The sequence below is a fragment of the Melozone crissalis genome, unplaced genomic scaffold (genome assembly GCF_028551555.1).
Source record: "Melozone crissalis strain CALT ecotype California unplaced genomic scaffold, PUWL_Pcris_2 ptg000045l_1, whole genome shotgun sequence".
Taxonomy (NCBI): Eukaryota; Metazoa; Chordata; class Aves; order Passeriformes; family Passerellidae; genus Melozone; species Melozone crissalis.
In genome coordinates this window covers 9594730-9617221 of record NW_026535823.1, presented here as the reverse complement: position 1 = coordinate 9617221, position 22492 = coordinate 9594730, and the positions used below count along the sequence as shown (strand labels likewise).

At 47.4% G+C, this 22492-nt stretch overlaps 1 protein-coding gene across 1 annotated transcript in view; it reads right to left on the bottom strand.

Annotated features, from left to right (window-relative positions):
• The window catches only part of COLGALT2 (collagen beta(1-O)galactosyltransferase 2), a 46588-nt gene that overhangs the window by 14719 nt on the left and 9377 nt on the right, over nucleotides 1–22492 (bottom strand). Inside the window, exons 2-3 of the mRNA XM_054285729.1 lie at nucleotides 2264–2374; nucleotides 625–742 (exon numbers count right to left, since the gene is read on the bottom strand). Coding sequence (XP_054141704.1) covers nucleotides 625–742; nucleotides 2264–2277 — 132 coding nt within the window. The 5' untranslated portion in view covers nucleotides 2278–2374. The remainder of the gene's footprint in view (nucleotides 1–624; nucleotides 743–2263; nucleotides 2375–22492) is intronic.

Sequence of the window (22492 nt, the reverse complement as noted above, 5' to 3'; positions counted from 1 at the left end):
CTCCAGCCTTAACAATTTTATGATTCCATGAGGTTAGCAAAAAAAACACCCTAAAAGCAGTGAGCTGGTGGGTTTGACTCCCTAGGGCACAGGGCTGTCACAGGGAAGACGGGGGCAGCTGCTCCTGGGCACAGCAATGAGATGGGCAGAGAGCTTCCCTGAGTCCATACAACCTCATGCCAGCACAGGGAGCTGCCAGGGAAAATAACATCACTGGAAATTCAGGATGAGCTCATTCTGTGAAAAGCATCAAGAACAACTCCTCAACTGCCCTCACACCTCACCTTGCTTGGAGGCTTTGGGAACACCCCCCTCACAGTGAACAAAGGCAGCATCTTCCCACAACTGCCCTGCACAACTATTTCCCTTACATTTCACCAGGTGGGGACCAATCTGGGGGACCCTCCCACCACCAGGACTGTGTTCAATCCTGGTGCCTGTGGAGAAAGCCCCAAGCTTAGCCAGGACTCACCTCCCTCACCACAAAGTCTCTGGTTCATCAGACCAAGAGATGACCCATGACATCTCAACCTGTCTTTAGCTGGAGAGAAAACTTTCTGACAGCCCCCAGCACTGAAGAGAGCACCTGGAAAGCTTTAGGAATGAATGAGAGCTCGTGCTCACCAGGATATAGTCTGACCACTTGTCTCGGGCCGCGCGCAGGGCAGCCTGGCGCAGCTTCATCACGTGGGTGAACCGAGAGCTGGGCCAGTGCTTTGGCCCCAGTTCTTCTGGGTAGGACCTGGAAAAAGAAATAAAAAGTGACTCTCATGCATGCCTGGGCTTTATTACCCTGAAAAAACAGAAAAAAATGTGAAAGAACGAGGAATGATAGAGGAAAGAAGAAGGAGGGAGGGGAAGGAGGGTCGAGAGGGAAAGAGGGAAAGAGAGAGAGAAAGAGAGAAAGAGAGAGAGAAAGAGAGAGAGAGAGAGAGAGAGAAAGAAAGAAAGAAAGTTAGTTAGTTAGTTCCATTGCTGCCTTCATTATGAAAGCAAAACAGCATTAGATTCACCTCAGGCAACCCAGGAGAGGTTTTGAGGGAGAGTAATTCCAAGTTCTTTGCTGGCATGAGCACAGAAGGCACCAGAGAACAGGCAGTGCCAGTTTTCTGATGACACCACCCATGGCAGGAGCTGCTGTGGCAGCAGAGGGGACCCTCCAAACCCACCTGCAGCCCCCTGACCCCCCTGACTTGGGGTACAAACTCATCTGCCCTCTGTAAATCCAGCCCCCTCGGCCCAGCAGCACCAGCAGGGCTGGGATGTGAAGATGAAGGCAGCCTGGCCTCCCCCAGGGCTCTGGGCATTACTGGGAACTGCTAACACATCCCAGGAACAGCCCCTAAATCTCCCAACACCCAACCCCACCACGGCAGCAGAGTCACATGCACGGCTCTGCCTTCAGCAATGGCTTTTTAACAAAGATGGAAGGGAACCCAAGGGCAGATCCCAGCGAGGAATAAAAATCCAGGACTTTGAAACAGTGCCAGAGTTAAGTCAGGGAAGGAGCTAAGCATTTCAAAAGGTTTTTGCAGAACTTAAGCAAAGTTTGGCAGGATGAAGGAAACTCAATTCAAAGGAAAGGATTAAAAATGTCAATAAAACCAGCACTCCCTGGGGGTTTGTACCACAAGCTCCCCATCACTGCAGTGAGGAACTCAAATATGCAGGCTTAAAGGAAGGGGAAACTGATGTAATTTTCCTTGATGGAAGAAACTGAAAACAGACAAACCCAGGAACAGCTGATCTTCAAAATAAATAAAAATTAAAGTAATAAAAATCCAACACATCATATTTCAAAGCAATGGTCCTGCAAATCACGTAAAGGCACAATATGTGGAATTAAATCTAGTTCTGTGGCTCAGCACTTACTGAATATTTGATGTGTCAGAGCTTTCATAGATATTATGAATGGGGCTATAATTTCTCTGCTTCCTTGCAAATAAAGAATGGTAATTTTAATTCCCTGTAGCTCTTGATGTAATTTGTTTACCATGCAAAGAGAGCAGTGACAGGTGCTGAATAACTCAATGGAAAATGTTTCTTCCACAAAATTCTGCATGAGGTGCTACACTAAAGGCAGAGACCTTTCTAGAGACCTTACCTCACCTTTTTCCCTAAGAAAACAATTTTAATGGGACAGACTCAAGAAAGCAAACAATCCACATTTTAACACTTGGACATTTAGTGCCAGCTCCTGGTTTGGAAACAGAAAACCTTGGGAATTTGGGCTGTGCAGCCAAGAGCCCTCCCAGGTACTCACGGGGGCTCCTCCATGGGTCTCCACTCCACATCATGGTACAGGTGCTGCACATTCTTCAGCCACTCCCTGAGGATTGCTGTGGTGTTGTCAATGTTGTGGTCAGTGGCTGCCCTGGCAAAGCAAGAACAAAGGAAGCAGTTAGCACAGGGTTTGTGACTAAACCCTGCTCTACCATGGAGCCCTCTGCCCAGTCCAGCCACCAAAAAAGACAAGACTGAGGTTTAACAGGTTTAAGACTGAGGTTTAACCCCAGCTGGTGACTGAACACCACCACTGTGGAAAGGGGAAGGGCACAAAGCCTGTGGGCTGACAAAAGAACCATGTAATAACTGAAACAAATGACTAAAATGTGCTCTCAGTGGAGGGGAGGGACACAGCGCCCTCTGAAGAATGGGTTTTTCCCCTCAGGGCTGAGCTGAACAAACTGGAGCAGGAAGCACAGATTCCCATCGCTGACAGCAATCCCATGGAAATGCTCCCACACACTGCTCTCTGCCTTCAAGTCACAGGATGAGCGAGCCAAGTCCCATCCCAGCTGCCTTCCCCAGGACCAGGATTTGCACACCCACCATAGGGCTGTGTCAGATCCCACCACAAACTCCTCTCACTGACAGGGCTGCTCATTTTTCCTAGCTGGAATGGGCAGGAAAGCACAGTCCTGTGGCAGTGCACAGCTCAGCAAGCTCTACTGGGAATTTATAATCCCTGCATATTCCTCTGGGAGCATAAACAATCCCACAAGGCTTGGTGCAGACAGTAAAGCCAGTGTGAAACACATCACTGAGGGAGGCTGCTGGAGGCTCCCATCAACTGCTATACATCTCTTGGTTCATTCTCCAGCTCTGGGGACCCAAAGGCACTTCCCAGAACACCCTCCACCTTACTTAAAGCCAGAGCTCCCTGCAGCAAGGGAGGACATGCAGAAAGGAGCCACATCCCAAACCCTACAGCTACTCCAAAGCTATTTCTGGATAATACCTCCACTCCAAGTCACTATATGACCCTACAGATGAAAACCAAGACATGAACCCGTTTCAGTTTGTGCAACAGGAACATACCATTCCCATGGGGTCTAGCCTGCTTTAAAGTAAAAAGGAACCAAGAACTTGGATTTTCAGTTTATTTATAGTCAGAACCTCACAATCACTGAAGGCCAGGAGGCTTATTTGTTGAATATTTATTCATGTCTGCTGAAACAACAAATAGTGAAAGTTCATCAAGTGTTAGAGGCTGGTTCCTGTGTCATGAACTGCTCTCCTGTGACAGAGCAAGGCTGGGCTTAGTCAGGGCTCCAGGGTTTGCTTTAGTCCAAGACCCTGGCTCAGGCTGCACTGTAGATCTGGTTTGCAATCATGCTCAAACTGGACTAGAAAAGTCTCAGTGCTGACTTGGTGTAAGTCCAGCTTGCTCCATGTGTTTCATGGATGAAGCTCATCCCCTGGAGCCCATTTTCACACACTCCTTGGGCTCCCACAGCCACCAAGGCGTTCCACAGCTCTCATTCTGCTTTCCTCCCACGTTCCAGCTGCACAGTCAGCAAACAGCTCCAGAACTCCTAAAATAACAGAGACTTGGGGAATGGCTTCATGTTCATGGCTGTCACTGGAGCTGCAGTGGCACCAAGAAGGTGGCACTGGGGCCACAACACAACTGGGCATCACACAAACGAGGCCAAGAGGACAGTGGCCACCCTGGGAATGCTGCAGCTCATCCCACAGCATCCTCTTGTCCAGGTCCAGACCAGCCTTAAGGACAATGGAGACCCTTTAAAGTCAGCACACAGCTCTCAGAGTCAGGCCCATGTGCCTCATCCCATTCTTTCTAACCTCATCCCAGTCCTGCTAACCTCACAGACTCAGTGGGGACATGTGAAGGGATTTGCTGCAGTCTGGGCAGGGAAAGGGGAAGCTCCAGCTGCATACATGTCAAACTAATCTCAGTTTCATGTTGGCTGCTCCCATCTCAGCCTGGAGATCCTTCTCCATTCAACTTTGGGCACACACAAGCCCAGAATGGGGAGCTGTTTGCAGGGCTGTGCAATAGAAACCCAGAGCTCTCAAATGAAACACAAATTTCTGTGACAACATGAAAATGCAGAGTGATCCAGCCTCAGAGAAAAGGGTTACCATGATTACCAGAGCTGCTACATAAAACCCAAGTCTCTGACTAGCAGAAAAAACCCTGAAGTTGAATGGCAGTGACTGGCAGAGTTGGAGGAAGACCTCTGCCTCCCTAAGCACAAAAAGGGGGATGAAGGATGCTCCTCCCATCAACACCTGGAGTATTCCATCCTGCTCCTGGTAGGGCAGCAGGCCCTTGACAAGATTCACCCTGTATGACACCGTCAGCCAACATCCTCCAGCCAGAAGCAAGATGAGCAAATGGGAGCTGAAGGGATCTCTAGATCTACCCACAAGGAACCTGCTGGCAGAAAATGGCATTTTCCAACCCAAACCATTCCATCATTCTATGACTCCAGTGCCCAGGCTGTCCTGGTGATACATGGAAGGTAAATCCACATCCCAGCAGACCTCTCAAAGGCAGGGATCAGCCAAGGCTCTGGCACAAAGGAGGGACAGCTCTCTCCAGGACTATCCACCCAGCAGCATTTCTAGGCCCAGAAGTCCTCAAAGGCAATAAAGTCTGTTCCACCCTGGATGAAACACACCCTATGACTAGCAGTTTGGCAAACCTTTGTTCTTCCAGCTTTCAGCTCAAAAAACCCAACCAAAAATAGCCAAACCAAACCCTCCAAAACTCCAAACAACCCAAGCCATTACAAAAGCAATTATCATTATTAGTTTAGTGGATAAATTAATTAGAGATCAAACAGCATCAGCACTGGCTCCTTTTGTAGCATCTGAACCAGTTCACCTTTCCCCCCCAGAAAAAAATAGCAGCTCTGGTGTTTGCAATAGCACTGTGTGGAAAAACAGGCACAGACTTTATTTTTCCCTCTTTTTTTTTTTTCTTTTTGTGAAATGACAACCCCTGCTCAAGAAAAACAGGCTAATTAAAATGTGAGCAGGACTTCTCACTGGGAGCAAGAGCTCCTCAAGCCCTGAGAGGCACATCAGGACACTTCAGGACACTCCACATCATAAACACTACTTCTGTAGCACTCTGGAGCATTTCAAGAAGCCAAGTACGCAGCTAAGACTTCATTTTAGTGGTGAGAACACGTCACACAAGAGATGCTATCACCTCTGCCTACCTGCCTGTGCTGGAAAAGGGTTTTTACTCCATCCTCTTATCCTTACTGGTCCATGATCTGCACTTGACAGGACGAAGAGAGTGGATCACTGTAACCCAGCTCCACTCAGCTCACCAGGAGCATGGCTTGTCCACATGGCCCTTAGACTAAGGCAGTGCCTGGATTTTGGGTGTATTTTCTGAAAGCAAGCTGGTGAGCACAGCACCATTATCTGTGTGGGAGTCTATCAGCAATACTGTTGAGCTGGCACCAAGGTCAAATCCTGTTTTTTGAGTGGAACAGCAACACCATTTTCAAGAGCTGATTAAAAACATGTAGGATTTAATTAAAAAAAAGGTCCCCTCTAAGATTTACAACCTAAAGCCTGTGCAGCACAACCAGGGAAAAATAAAGGAAAAAAATTCCAATTCCTCCCACTCTTTTCAGAAAAGAAAGTTTAAAAAATAGACCAGAACATACCTTCAGATGGACACCTCTATTCCAGTAACATGGCAGCTTTTTCCATTCAAATTTAAACCCATTTCCAATAAACAGAAGTTACATTTTTGAAAAGTTTGACTGAGAATGTTGGTAGAGGGGCTTATGTCGACAGACCTACAACCACTTCAATATTGACTTTGGCTTTAACGGGAGTTGTACCATGGACACAAGCCCTCATTGTTCCTGCTCAGCAAAGTACCCCTCCCAAAAAAACTCATGGATCATGCACAGTGGAAAATCAAAGCACGATGTTAAGCACCTCCTGTTTTAATTAAGTAATGTGAGCAGCAGCACATGCAGAAAACAGCTCCTTTTACAAACTGCTCATATTTTTAGCTTGATAATGTCTCCTCAAACTATGTTTGCGAGGGGGAGTTAATTTAGGCTTTGATGGTTGTTCTCCTTTCCTCCCCAAAATGGGAATTAAAAATAACAATCCCCCTTTTTCACTTCTTCACACTCTGGCCTGTTCTCCCTAGCTATTTAATTAATTTACCTCAGGCACTGGGTCAGAGGAGAAAATTTTCACAATCTGTATAGGAAAAATACTAGAGGACAAAATGTGTCCTGTGTGCTGCTGGCTTGTCAAGAGCATGGGGATATGCTGAGACACAGCTGAGGCAAACTCCCCAGCCAGGGCCCTGCAGTAATTTTCCTACTGAATTCAACATTTACCACCTTCTCCCTTCAGCAAACAGGGTGGGAAGGACAGCTTCAAACAGGGGTCAGTGCTTCACTTTCAAGCAGTGCAGAGCTGAGTCAGGACTGGCTGGAGGCAGCCAGCTTTCAAAAACAAAAGCTGTAAGGAGCTTTTGCTCCTTTGTCCTTTCCCTTTCTGTCAGGGTTTGAGGAGGGTATTGGGCTCACCCTTTCTGGCTGTGAGAGCCAAATCTGCACACCCAGGTTCCAGTGGGCCCTTCCCATCACTCTGCTGAGAGCACACAAAGGATGACAGTGCTCAGGAGGCTGCTGATGCTGGGGTTGCACTGAAAATGGGTCACAGGAGGAGGATGCAGCTGGCCTTCCAGGGCTCCTGCTGCTTGCAGAGCTAAGTTGCAAATGCAACCAAATTCCAGGAAGATATCCCCTTTAACTGTTTCCCTTGGTTCCTCTCTGCCTGCAGGCAGGGGTTCAATTCACCCTCAAGGCCTGCTAGGGGATGGGGTCCAATAATGAGTTCCACTGAAGCAAGAGCCATAGGGTGACCACGTGCCCGAAACCCACAGGGTCTCCTCCAAAGCAAAGCCCAAAGTCAAAGGAAAGCCTGTCAGGAGATCATTCCGAACAACTGTAACACAGAAACTGGGGACAAAACACCAGTACCTCCCTTGGCCATTTTCCTGAGAGCTGAGCACCAAAAAACCATTCAGAGAGAGGATACAGCTCACACCAAAGTGATGGAGAAGCACATTTCTGTGTGCTCTGTTCCACAACTTGTGCTAACAGAGGTGCTCAGATACTCTAGGACAAAGCTCAGCCCTCAGAGCAGGACTCAGCATTTTCCTGAGTATCACCAGCGGGGCATTGGGTACAGACAAAGGTGATACAGAGACTCCACCATCAGAAGGCATGAAAAACACCTTATTATTAGAAATCCACCTTTCTTATAGAAACAATGATGGACCTAAGACCTGATTGGCCTTTAGGAATCTTCTCTCCCCTATTGGTCAAGAAGGGACAACTCCTTCTTGTAAACGTCTTTGACAAACAGAGATTGCCTGCCAGGTGCAGAGATTGAGATAGTAACTGTTTTAATTCTTTCTCTGAACTTTCTCACAGCTTCCCAGGAAAATCCTGGGAGAGCTATGCCTCTCTCTGTTCAGAGGATATGTGGTCACCACACCTGAGCCCCTCCTGAGCCCAGCCAGCAGCAACAGGCACTGCATGGGGGGGGTTCCCTCAGTGCTCTGGGGAGACTCCAGGGATTTCAGACCCCAGAGCACTGGAAAAACCCACACCACTTCATACAGCCACAGCCACTATTAATAATTTACTCCAGCAGCCCCATGTTTTTTACCATGACACTAACAACACACAATGCACAGAGCACAGGATGGGAGTTTTAAGCTCTGAATTTAGATCCTGCATAAAAACCTTTGGCTTTCAATCTCTTGAGGCAGCCCAAGAGCCCAGCTCCTGGTCTGAGCTCCTGTCACCCAGGCTGCCCTTCTCATGCTGGGTGTGAGATCAGCCTGGCCAAAAATAACTGAAAAAGCTGACTCCAGCCACAGAGCCCTAATATGAGTCAAACATAAATTTGGATTTAGTTTTCCCAAAACAAGTGGTAAATAAAGTAACAGACTAGTCATTTCTCCCTGCTCTTTTTGCCTGAAAGCTGCCAGGCTTAGAAAACCAAGTCAAAATATAACCCCCCCTGAAGTGGCATTTTCCACTGGGAGCCAGGGATGAATTACCTTGACCAGGAACAGTGCACCAGAAGAGACTGCAAGAGAAGGGATGGATCCTAAAGAGGAAGGAAAAAAATTCAAAACAAGACAGAAGCAAAACACTTCTGCAGCACAGTAAGAGGGATTTAATTCCAGCTGTGAAAATGTCTGTTCTTACCACAGATTAAGTCCCTGGAAGCGTCCAAGGCCAGGCTGGACAGGGCTTGGAGCAGCCTGGGCTAGTGGAAGGTGTGGCAGGGGGTGGGACAAGATAGCTTTAAGGTCCCTTCCAACCCAAACCATTTGATTAGTCTATTGTATGATTTTAAATGGAGTGACTGTCAACTATTCTGTGCTCTCCTGCCCAGGATCATCTCAAAAAAGCAACAAATCAAGCAGGGCTCCCTGTATCCTTCCAAACACTCCCCCTGCCTGTCACACGACAGGCAGATATGGCTCCTGCTCATCCAGCAGAGACCAGACTCAGATTACAGATGATTTTCAGGTCTGCCAGCCCTACCTCACATCTGTGAATTTGAAACTCAGATCTCCCAGGTACCCATGGGATCAGGAATAACATACCAACAATGTAGTCCAGAGACTCTGGACAGATCCAAACCATCTAAATCACTTATTTTAGCACAACTATGCTCACACACTTCATAAACAGAGCCTGAACATTCAGCCCAAGTTCAAAGAACTGCTTAAGCATTTAAATAAGTTGCCAAAATTCTAATGTATGTATAAGACTTTTTGGCTTCGTAGGGACTTGGCATTTGTTCCAGGCTTTCCTTAATTAAGGACAGACTTTTGGAAATATCTTTTGTTTTTTATTTTAACTTGGTCCCCAGGCCACCTGGGCCCAGATGGGTGGCAGGGATCTGCGTGGGAGCGTGGAACCAGCAACAGGAGCAGTGCAGCTCCCCAGGCTGGGCAGCTGGACAAGAACAGGACCTCAGAGCACAGGAATGCAGCACACAGGGCTCCCCTCTAACTCCTTCCCAGTGCCCTTCAGCAGCTGTGGATAATGGATTGTGCTGGCAGCAGCACTGATTTTAAAACCTTCAGTGGTCTTCCAAGTCCAAGTGAATGACTCACAGATGTATGTGTGTACATACTTCTGTGCACACCAGGATCTGGGCTCTTTCCATGCTACCTCAAGAAATCACTCACTTTCCTGTCCCTCACTCCCCACAACAGAATCATGACATCCCAGAATGATTTGGGATGGAAGGGACCTTAAAGCCCATCCCATTCCACCTCCTGCCATGGGCAGGGACACCTTCCATGATCCCAAATTGCTCCAAGCCCTGTCCAGCCTGGCCTTGGACACTGCCAGGGATCCAGGGGCAGCCACAGCTTCTCCGGGCACCCTGTGCCAGGGCCTGCCCACCCTCATTGTAAAAAGCTTCTTCCTTGTATCTAATCTGAATCAACCCTTCTGGCTCCCTCATGCCAAAGTCAACAGCTTCCCTGGCATTCATGCAATGGGAATTCTCTTGCCATGCAAAGGAGGTTCTTGCTGCTTCAATCCCAAGTCCTCCCTCTGTCTTTAGTTCTCCCCATGCTTTAAAGCTGCTAAGCTTTAAAGAAACAAAACCCAGCTGCATCTTGAGTATTTCCAAGCAGACTTGGCTTCAAGGGAACAAGGCCCCTAAGGGAAGCCCAGGAAATCCCATACATGCAGGATCAGGGTGGTGACTGGCCTCTGGGATCAGTTGTTCAAAGGAGGAATTAATTGCAACAGTTGTGTAATTTCTGAAAGGATAGCTTAATCCCAGCAACTAACTCAGACACAGCCGATGCAGCTGTTTGAGATTAATGCAAGTGTGTAAGCCACTGGGAAAGAACACTGGGATTTAGAAATATTCTTGTTTCTGCTAACAAAAAAATTGATGAGTTTCATATTTAGGTGCTCAGCAACACTGATTATTCCATGGTCACATTGAATATGGGCCTGTAACACATTGCCAAGAGTCCCCAAAACAGAAACACCTGAAAAGCTCTGGTCTCTACACCAAGCCTGCAGATACAGCAATGCTAAGAGCCCAGAGCCTGCCTCAGCCCTGGTGAGAACACTCACACCATGGACCACCAGACACCCAGCAGGGAGGGAAACACAGACCCAAATCCTTCTGTGGCTTACTTTTTTAATTTATGGACATTTTTCCCCCCCCAGAAAAAGTCAGAAGCTTGCCCTACAAGTACCAGTAAGCACCCAGTGCTCACTGTCTCACTCTAATGCCTCTCTGTCCCACACCACCCACCAAGAGCTTTCACCAGCTCTACACAGAACCACAGAACAGTTTGGGCTGGAAGGGACCCTGAACTCATCCCATCCCATGGGCAGGGACACCTTCCACTGGTCCAGGTAGCTCCAAGCCCCAGCCAGAGGCAAACAGGACTGGCTGAACATAACCAAGTTATGTGGGTGAGGCTGGTATGTTCCATTCCTCCCAGCTGTGCAAGGATGTGCCCTTCCAGGCAAGACATTTTTAAGAAATCTTGACTTAAAATATGAAATATGATTTCATTACAAATAATTTTCATTCTAAACATCCTACAGGACCAAAAGTAATTTCAGCACACAGAAACACACGCTTGCTGGAATACTGTGTGATTAAATGACTACAAACAAGTGATTTTTCATCTCTTGTCCAGTGCTGGCTGAAAGAAACAATATTAGAAATTAGGGAAGAAAAATGGAATATTTTAATTCACATTATTAATTAGGAGTTCAAGCAGCAATAAGAAACACACTGAGCTAATTCTCAACTTCTTCTACCAACTGAGAATCTGCTCTGTGATCTGGAAATGGGCAGGATGTTTTGTGTGACACTGGAGAGCTTCACACAGTAACTGACCCTTTCATGTGAAAATTTTGCTGATAGGCAACAATAAAGCCATTCTTCACAAAAGCTGTCAGACAGCTCTTCTTTGAGGCCATCATAAACCTAAAATAACAGAATAAGAGAACAGGAAGAAGAGCTCAATGAGTGCCAGCAACAGTGTTCTCTGAGATGAACCCCAAATTTAGCATTTGGAGAAGAGGTCCAAAATTTGGAGTAGAGAAATAAAGAATAGGCCATAAACTGCTCATCCTACAAACAAAGTGGCAAAGGATGCTTGGCTATCCAAAGGGATTTTTTTTGCCTCTGGAGAGAGAAAAATGGCTATGTTTAGCAGGGTAGATGCTCAAAGTTAAACAGTTAATGAAGACCAACACTACTCCATATTTTCTCATCAAACTCCCTGGAACGTTCAAACTTTATCCACAGCTTGATGCAAAGGCCACTGAAACACAGATTTTTTTCCCCCTGCAGCACTTTTCAGAACACAGCTCTCAGCCTCCAGCTCACCAGCTGAGGGAATTACTGAGGGAAGCCCTTCACTCAGTAATTCACTATTTTTTTAGAAGGCTTTCAACAACCCCCCCTGTGTAGACCCTGCCACAGGACTGCCCCCCCAGCAGGTCTGTTTGAGGTCAACTCTGAACTCAGGGCAGATCTCCATGCACACTCTGCGCCTCCCCAGTGGACCAGGAATTCCTTTGCTGTCGCTGCAGGCTGAAAAGGACTGTCAGCAGGGCAAGAGCAGCCAGCCCTGCAGAGCTGTCTGCAGCAGGCTGCTACCTGCCTGCATACTCAGGTGCACACAGACACCCTGAAGAAACCTCGACAGTAAAGCATTCGGTGTGTGCATGAGGATTCCTGAAAAAACGTGGCACAAATGCTGGGAGACACCTTCCAGCTCAGCAGGGCTGGATGTGTGCATCCAGGGGTACACTCACTGAATGACAGCTTGAAAAATGCCACCTTTGCAGTCATGCTGCAGGAGTCCACACCAGACCTGCAGAGCTGACTGTGGCACCTCGTGCTTCTACCTCCAAAAAGGCTCCTTTGACCAACACAGAGTTTGAAGGGACCCTCAAGATCATCCAGCCCAACCCTGTCCCTGCCCAGACACCCTCAACAATCCCACCCTGTGCATCCCTGGCAGCATTGTCCAAACCCTCCTGGAGCTCTGGCAGCCTTGGGGCTGTGCTCATTCCCTGGGCAGCCTGGGCAGTGCCCAGCACCCTCTGGGGAAGAGCCTTTCCCTGATCTCCAGCCTGACCCTGCCCTGGCACAGCTCCAGCCATTTCCCCACTCCTGTCACTCCTGTCACTGGTCACAGAGAGTGAAGAGATCAGTACTTGCTCCTTCCCTGCCTCTGTGAGCTGTACAGTCAGAGAAAGCTGAGGCTCACACCAGTACGCGTCCATTCCACCAGAAAAACAATCTGCCCTTGCCCACAAAGGCCTGGAAAAGGGGAGTTAGAGGCAGGAAGGAAGTCTGGACTCAGACAGGGTCCCACACTCAGGGCTGCTCTAATGCAGCAGCCTCAGCACTGAGTCACCCAGTGCAATACCAGCAATGCATCCCAGGAGCATCCCAGCAACTCCCAGCAGGCTGGGACAGGTCCTGAGCACTCATGGGGCACACAGGACAGCGAGCCCCGTGCAAAGCATTATATTCCTGATGCACCACCCTATGGAAAATTCTAATTGTGAGAGACAGCAAGTCAAACTGGAGGACTCTTGGCCCTGTGTGCAAGCTGTCCCCCAAGAGAATGGGGGTGCCAGCCCTGGGCTCCCCCATCTGCTGGCAGCACACACACAGGGGTGTCTGCCCACACCTCCCCTGCTCCAGCGCCAGGGCTGCTCTCAGAAATGAGCCTGGCCAAGGCCACACTGCTAACAATCCTCTGGCTAATTTGCACTCAGAAATATGACTCTGCACTTCTCCATGAAAGGGCTCAGTGTCTGGGCACAGAGGGCTGCAGCAGGAGCATGCGCCCGATGAACGGACTGCTACAGACACACGGAGAGATCCCAGCGCCGCCGTCAGCATACACACACCCTGCTGTCACTCCAACAGCTCCTTCTGCCTGCTCTCACACAGGGAGCCATGCCAAATTTAAAGGTTTGGACCCCAAGAGAGAGCTCCAGACTCGCCTTGCACAGGCAAAAGCATTTACAACAATTTTTTTTTTCAACTGCTTTTCAGGGAAACTCTTTCCATCACAAGGATCTGCAATGCTTCCACCAGCAATGGATAATACAGAACACAGACGAGCCCAAGCCCAGTTAGGCAGGGTAATTCCGCCCCTGCCCCTAGAGCTGATTACCCTCAGGGTGTGTTGTACCAGCTATCTTACTTACCAATGTTGCCCAGAGTTGTGGCAGCCCCATCCCTGAAAGTGTCCAAGGCCAGGCTGGATAGGGCTTGGAGCAGCCTGGGCTAGTGGAAGGTGTCCCTGCCCATGGCAGGGGGTGGGACTGGATGGACTTAAAGGTCAACTCAAACCCTTCTGTGATTCTGTGATTACAGAAGCAGACAAAGTCAGTGAGACTTTTTCCAAAGGAATTCAACCTCAGGGTAGCTTGAGAGCAGTAGTTTTCAAACTGTGATCAGCAGATGTCTGCAAAGTATTTCTAGTTTGCTTGTGAAAGGTAATAAAAAAAAAATCTATCATACCCAAGTCAAAGTTTGCTATGCTGCACAGGAAAAACATGTTGGGTTTACGCTCAGCTGACGGAATACCATTCCCCTTTCAGTGCTGCTGGAAGGGTCAGAGCCAAACCCTCCCCAGGACCCAGACCGCCTGCTAAAACCTCACTGTGTGATCCCCAGCACTGTCTCAGCAGGCAGCACAATGGGCTGTCTGTGCACCCAGAAACTCATGGAGCTTTAGCCACTAAGAATAACTTCAGTTTATTCTTACGGAGCAAGATAGCAGGGCCAAGGCTGGCACAGGCACACCATAAACACTGCTGCTCTCCTCGGCCGGCTGTGAATTACTGGCTGCTTGCAGGAAATCTGGGCAACACAAGGATGATAAAATCCCACGTGTTTATAACATGTAGTACAGACACAGAGGAATAGAAACAGAAGTAAATTTCTTGACTATTTCTTCTACAGCTTCTGTACAAGCATGTCAGTTACCTTTGGGATGAAAAATGTTAGCACAGAATCTGCTTTCAAAATACAGTCAGGAGGTGCAGCAAGAAAAGTCAACCATGGAGCTGTAACAAATGGTTCTTGAGGAGAATAATATGCCATGTTTTACATCTTGTATCTCCCAAGGGACCCAGGCACTGCCTCAGATCACAGCAAGCCTGCAGGCAGGCTGGCCTTCCTCCTGCTGCTGGAGCACCTCCTCTTCCGAGCCCCAGGGCTGTCCCAAGGGGCAGCCAAGCCCACTGCCGCACAGGGGCTTTCCAACATGATCCCCTGGGCTGGTTAATTCAGCATCACAGGGCAAGAATCACAGAAAGAACCTCTGGAGGTCATCATGCTCCCCTTCCTCTAGCAGGGCCACCAAGAGCACGCTGCCCAGAGTCATGTCTGAATCAAAATCATGTTGGCTTTTGAATGCTTCCAAGGATGGAGACTCCTTTCTCTAGTGACCAGTGGCAGGACATGGGAAAATAGAGTGAAGTTGCACCACAGGGGTGTCACTGGAACAGGCTCCCCACGGAAGTCACATCACCAACCCTGTCTGAGTTCAAGGAGGTTCTCAGTGAAGGTCTTTGTCACACAGTTTAGTTTTAGGTAACAATGAGGAGCAAGGAGTGGGACTCCATGACCCTTATGGGTCTCTACCAACTCAAGGCATTCTGTAATTCCATTCTGTAATTGTGTTTCTGCAGGGATCAGTCAAGTCTGCAGGCAAGGGCAAGGTTATCCTCACTTTTACGGCCAGACCACTGTGACCATTAAGTCTTTTCCAATCTTAAAGATTCTATGATTCAAAGTTTTGCCTAGAGCACAGCATGAGGCGAGACAAGGAGTGGGACTGATCTGTCCATGGCCAGCCCAAGAGCAAAGACACAAGAACATGCTGGTAGAAACCAGGGGAAATCCTGGTCCAAGAGCTCCAGGTAAATGCTGGGGAGAGCACAGCTCCACAGCTCAGACATGGATGCTAACCTCCAACACGGGCTCCAGGTGCCATCTCACAGTGAGAAATCTGCATTATTGATCCCACTAAACACTGGCACCTGCTGAGGCTCCTTCTTAAGTCACTCAGGTGTGTGGCTAAGTGCAAAGCCATAGAATTCCTAAATGGTTTGGGCTGGAAAGGGCCTTAAAGCCCATCCAGTGCCACCCCCTGCCACGGGCAGGGACACCTTCCACTATCCCAGGTTGCTTCAAGCCCCATCTACCCTGGCCTTTCAAGAATTCACAGAGCTAACACCTCTCTCCAGCAAAGGAGAATTTCTGCTTTACAAACACTTCTCAATCTGGCCCACAGTATCAAAAACTTCAAAACACAGCAGCAAAAGTTAGCCATATAGCAGATGTCCCTGGAAATAGAGGCATGAACTTCACCCACACTCTCTCCAAGCTCATCCAAAGATATCCAAGGTGCTGCAGCTGGTGGGAGCCACCTGAAGGAAGCTAATATTGTCCACAAAACACATATCTCAGGATGCTGCTGCCTGCCATATGGTCAGGAAATGAAAGGAGATAATGAGTGCAGGTCAGGACAATCTGTCTTTAAGTCAAGGCACATGCACAAGCTTTGCAGTTTGCATTAATATTAAAAAGAACCATACAGAAAAGGCAATGCAAGAAAAGTAAAAACAAATAAATCAAACACTCAACATAGTTTCAGCTGGTTTGTCACTGCCTCTGAATGATAAAAAGGCAAATGGCTGCAGAGCTGTCACCTCTACAGCAGGGAAGAGGTTTTCCCAATTCACAGGACAACCACAAGAGGAGACACTTTGGGAGGCAGGCTGACATTCTAGTGGAGCACACCTACAAAAGAGCTGGAGAATGGACAAGGGCCTGGAGTGACAGGACACAGGGAATGGCTTCCCACTGCCAGAGGGAAGGGACAGATGGGATATTGGGAAGGAATTGTGAGGGTGGGCAGGCCCTGGCACAGGGTGCCCAGAGAAGCTGTGGCCGCCCCTGGATCCCTGGAAGTGTCCAAGGCCAGGCTGGAGAGGCCATGGAGAAACCTGGGACAGTGGAAGGTGTCCCTGTCTGCGGCAGGGGATGGGGCTGGATGAGCTTTATGGTCACTTTCTGTGATCTTACACAATACTGTATTCAGCAGCCAGGCTTTAGGGACTGACTCATGCCCCCTTCCTGGACCTAATTAACTCAGACCCTGCTTCCAAGCACTTCAATGCCTGCAGGAAGCTCAGGCTCTTCACCCCATCCCGTCTTCACTGCACTGTCAAACTGAGTTTGGTGTTTGGGGCCTGACCCTCCCTCTGCAGTCCATCTAGCAAGGAATTCGCAGCCCCTCCTCCTCACCACCCAAGCAGGCAGAGGTTGTGCAAGGCACCAGCCAGGGTGATGCCCAGGGTGCAGTTTGTTCCGCTTGTCACACTCCACAAAGTGGCACAGCCAGAGGATAAAGCACCTGAGTTAGTCACAGACTCAGGAATATCAGATTTTTGCCTTTTCAAGGATCATCAGAGCTTCAGAGAACACCCATGAAAACCCAGACAAAACTAATTTAACCTTCCATATCCTGGGATCAAGGAAGCAGCAACAAAAAAGCAGAACTGAAGTGCCAACACTGGAGATCTGACCAGCACTTCCCTCTCAGAATCAGCAATTTAATAACCCAACCAAAGCACCATCCCTGAGAACCTACAAGACACACCCACAATACAGAGTATTTAACAACATCAGACCAGACATCTCCCCTGCTCCACTGCAAATTCACAGCACACAAACATAGCAGGTTTCATTACTGTCTCCCTGGCACAGGCTTCCCTTGGCATAAAGGAATTTAAGCCAAACTTTGCTTTCACCAACACTAAACTAACACTTACAGTCATCAGTGAGTTATTTCAGAGTTAGACTTTGCTGAAGCCAGCATGGAACTTGAGACTTCATAATTTTGGCCCAATTTTCCTCAAGTAGCCAGTTCCCCTGGAAAACAGAGGTTCTCTGAATTGCATGGAATGGTACACTGCTTGAAAATAAATGGATTACATCATATTTGCTGGCAAATACCTGAAAATGTTTTATACATAATTAAGAGAATAGAAAAACAACTACTGCAGCCAAGCAGGGAAAAATATATTCAACCTTTACAGATGAAGTAGGGAGTTTTCCTGGATGTAATTCTGTCCATCCCATTTCCGATGAAGAAACAGCTGAAAAGGTGACAACCTCATATGCTGACAGGATTCTGAATAAGGGGAGAGGGAAAACACAACAATCACCATTCTGCTAGGATGAAATAATGAATTCACCAATTAAAATCTTCTGAAGTTTCTCCTGATAGATTTTACAGTGTTCCTGCTTTGAATGGCTGGGTGTGCCCATCTGCAATGTACCCCTGGGAATGGGGTGATGTGAATCACAGAGGTCAGAGGCCATGCCCAAAACCCACAGCAAGGGTCTCAACCCTGCACTGAGGCAGCACTGTAGCTTCATTTTGCAGAGAGAGAAACAAAACCAAAAAGATTAATGGATTTTCCCAAGTCACCAAAAAAAGGAGTGGGTGTCAGGGCTGGGAATAATAAAATAAGCTAACATTCCTTCCAAAATATACACTGAAATAAATGTCAGATATTCAGCTTTTGTAGAGCAGTTTACTTAGTGCATTCACAGAGTACTTGTCAGACTAGTGATAAATTTGTGGCCAATATCAAGAACAAATTTTCCTCTGTGTTGCTTTTAAGAAACTCCCACAAACTCACAGACAAAATCTCTCTTCCCATCCAAGTATTTTGCCTCCAGCACTGAAAAAAACCCTGGGTTTTTTGATATGAGATCCCTGATTTTGAGAGTTTAGAGTTTTAAAGCAGTGTAGTATTAGTACTGGAGAGAAGAAAAAAAATAAAAGCAAAGTATTCTACCTTAAATTCCAAATACTTTGGGCTAGCTAAAATTTCTGGATCTGAATCTCTTCCATTTGTGATCTCATGTTTCACTCAGGGATACAGAAACCCACAGGGCCTCTCCTATGGATACACATGTGCTGCACACATGGCTGCTGTGGGGTCAGCACACAGGACACACTACAGATGCCAGGCTCAGAACACACTGTCTCTTGGAAAAGACTGACTGGACTCAAAATGATGGAAAACTGGTGCTGTGCTGATGGCTGACTTAATGCTAAAGAGAAGACAAAGAAAAACAGTGAGGTCTTAACTCTGATCTTGTAAGCTAAAGGCTCTGCAGCCCTCTGCAAGTAATGCTGTACATTTCCCATCCCCAGCTAAGGAAATTGGATCATGGAATCAGAGGGACACTTGGTGGATGGGTTTGCATCTTCTGCACAACACAACATCACAATTCTCCCTTCTGCTGGTCTGCTCTCTTTGTGTGGATTTCAGGAGCAGTCACTGGAGAGGGACAAATGCCAGGGAGCATCCACTGAACCAGGCAAATTTCTGGGAGAGCCAAGCACTGAAGGCTGCATCAGCAAGTGAGGTGTGGAGAAGAATGCAAATGCACAGTTTAACTCTCAAAGGTTTAATCCTGACCACAAATGCACAGTTTGAGGATAGGCAGTTTTTTCCCTCATCACTGGATGTAAATAAAGAGAGGAAATGGGCACTTAAGTCTTTTAGTAGCCAGCTCCTAGGAAACATGGTAACTGGAAGCCCTGGAAAACGCACATGTGCCTTTATTCTGCAGAGCATGGCTCCTAACCACGCTGTTTTCCAACGGGAAAGATTCCCATCTTAGCTCTCCCCATCCCGGGGGATGAAGTGCATGAGATAAAGCTCATTCCAGCCCCAGCAGGTGTTGGACTTGTCTGGTCCCTCAGGGGACAGGGACATGTCAGGGACATGCTCTGGCCCAGGAGCCCTTGCACGCATCGCAGCACTTGTCCAGCAGCATTCCCAGGCCTGGACATCTCCGATCCCTGGGGCTCTCAGGCAATTGCAAAGGCTGGAAAACTGAATTTTTGGAATACCTCAGCACAAGGCATTGCCGTGGGAGGAATGAAAGAGCAGAGCATGTCCAGCTTCAAGGAACCCACAGTCCCTCTGCTGAGCATGCAGGAATTCAGTCCCAGGCTCTCCTTCTGCCAGGGGTAAACACCATCCTAACCCCAACCTCAGCACTGCACAGGGAATAGCAGATAACATGCCACAACTTCTTGAATACTAGAAAATATGCACCCACAGACAAAATAACATGACTGTCTTTGAAGGCTTCAGGGTTTACACAGAGATGTGAGGTATCAGCAGATAAATTGAAACCTAATGGCTTGCCTTATTTGCTGAAGCTATCAAGTTCCTTGGGAGTTGTGTTCAATAGATCATTTAATATAATCTACTGCACAGTGAAGGCAAAGCATCAGCTAACGGCCCCATATGGAATTCAAAGATTTAGCATCACCTGCTTGACTCAAAAAACCCAACAAAACAAAACCCACAAAAAACCTCCCAAAAAAACAACCCAAATCAAAAACTCACTGAAAAAAAGCTCACCAAACACCAACCCAAACAAAAAAACCTCCCAGCACTTAAAAAAAAAATTATTTTCATCTGAAACCATCTCAGATCCTTCTTCTAAAGCCTTTTAAATAATTCCTCGATAGCTCCATCTCAAATCCATACAATAGCAACAACTGATGTCCAACATCAGCTTGCAAGGGAACACCTGATATATCACAGAAATACCAGGCCACTAGAGGGATTCCTTAAATACATGAAATAAAGACAGTTCATGGAAAAACTGAGAGGCTGGTTCTGTCTCCTTTGAGAAACCATTCTGCTCTTAAACTTCTGCCAGTTTATCAGTGGCTGCAGTTGGGTGGAACTCTGGTTTTAAAGAATTTCATTAACCTCTTCAGCTCATGCAACTCAGTATGAGATCTAATGAGCTGAAATCTAGGGGTTTGGGCAAGTATATTCTTAACTTCTATGCCAGCACAGAACTGGAAGAAATATACTTCTGCTGGGTCAGCAGACCTGGAATAAATGCATTTACCTGAGGAAAGGCTGGAGGTTAGATCCAGCTGTGTGTCCAAACTATTGGAACCAGATGTTTTCCTTAACCTCTGGGTTATCCCAATGGTGTCCTTGTAGTACCCAACAAGCCCCACATCTGCAGGTCAGCTTTGACAGGCGGGCAATTCCTGCACCATCATTTCTCCTTGGAGATCTCACTCTATTGGAGAGATAAAAGACTGAAGCACATTTCTCCTCATCAGACCTCTGTGGGACACTGGCTTTATTCTGGCTGTCACCTGTCATTCTGAGCCACATGCTCCACGAGCAACAAGTTCTGCACCTTGCAAAAGTGCAACAGAGCAAACCTGGAGGTGACTGAAGCTCTCCACAGGCACAATCAACCAACATGAACTGCTGACTGTAGAAAAGAAACTCCTGCTTAGGCCCAGCCTAGCCCTGAACACATATTCCTCCCCTTAAATCTGCACCACATCTACAAAGACTGGCTCATCCAAAAATCCAGATGGGAAGTTTGTAGGCAAGGCTGCTGGAAGCACCACTGACAGCAGCTCAATTCTTGCTCTGTGAAACAGAGCTTCCTTCAAGGCTCAGGTATTAGCCAAAAAATCCTGGCAGCAGCTTTCGTTTGTATTAAGTCAGAGCAGAGTTCTGCCAGCAGACAGCCATGAGCTCACTAGTCTGAAAAAACATCTCATTGACAAGAGTTTTTGTGGAAGCAATAACTTGTTTGTGTGAGAAATAAAGGGAGAAGGGGGAGAGAGTGTATGTTAGGAGTGATAAAACATGTATCACAAACACACTCAGTAACTTAATTTCCATTTAAAATTCCATATGGTAATTTCCATTGAAATCCTGCTTCAAGTAAAAAAATTGAACTTAAAAGAAATCATAAATTAAGAGACAGTATTTAGCACCAGTGACATTTTCATATTCCAGTCACACACACTGAACTTATTTCAGACTGGTGTTTTGAAAAATGAGTGCAACCATAGTCTCTGACAGCCAAAGCTGGAGGAAGAAAATATTTGAGGAGGCAGAAGACCCAAAAGCAATTATTATTCTCTACCAACCAGTTTAGAGGAGGCTGGGTAGGCTCCTCCAAATCCATGGAGCCCATCTCAGAGACAAATAAATGGAAACTCCATCCAGATCTTGCTACTGAAGGAGCACATATCATCGGGAGCAAACACCAGCAGCATCCAGAGCCTGATTCATGGGAGTGAGTCAAGTCATGCTAAGGGAGTCAGACTGGGAAAAACGAGCACAGCACTGGGCTGCTGCTCTGTTGCAGGAACTGGTTGTGCTAAACCAGATACAAATGGCACAGAGCACATGCAGTGCCGGGTCCCTACCAGCAGCTGGCTTTTCTAAACCTCCAGGGCCTGAATAACCTGCTCATATCTCAGTTAACAGCAGCTTGGAGCTCCCAGCCCCAAACCTCACCTAAGCTGTCCTGTGTAGCAAAAGGGACAGAAAGGATTCATCTCTACCAACATCCCACTCCCATCTGAAAGTGCTCAAGGAGCTGGAGCCAAGCCAAACTAGAGAAGCTGTGGAGTTCCAGGCACTGAAAGTGCAGAACTCCGGCTAAAGGACTGACAGAAACCCTCTGCACACACTGAGAGAGAAAAATGCCATCCAGCCAAAACACCAATCTGCTTCCCAACTCCAAATCTTACTCCAAATTAACATCTCCAAATCTTACTCCTCACCACAAGCCTCTAAGGAACCCCAGCTCAATCAGGGCCATCACAAGGTCATGCCAGACACTCCACTGTCAGCCCTTTTCTCCATCTGTAGGATCTGCAGAAGTGACTGGAGCTCTCAAAGTCTTCCCACTCCCAAGCCCTAACCTCCCTTTAATCCCTCAGGCAGCAAGGGATCCTGTCCATAACACAGGAGATTATCCAGCCTTGCTCCCTACTGACACCACTGCTCCTCCTGACTTTGTAAGCCTGTACAACCCACCAGTGAAACAGATCCTTGAATATTTAGATTTCCAAACCTGAAAGCTATTCCAGCTATTTCTCCCACTGGTAATTCTAGCCAACTGTATCCAAGAATTAAGGAGCAATAAAATACAGGCCAGCAGTTCCTGAAGACACTAGAACTCCCTTTAATCCTTCAGTTTACAGAAAAGAGAAAGAGCTTGCCTTTTACTGTTTTTCCAAAATGAAAACATAAATCTTTACCCTAAT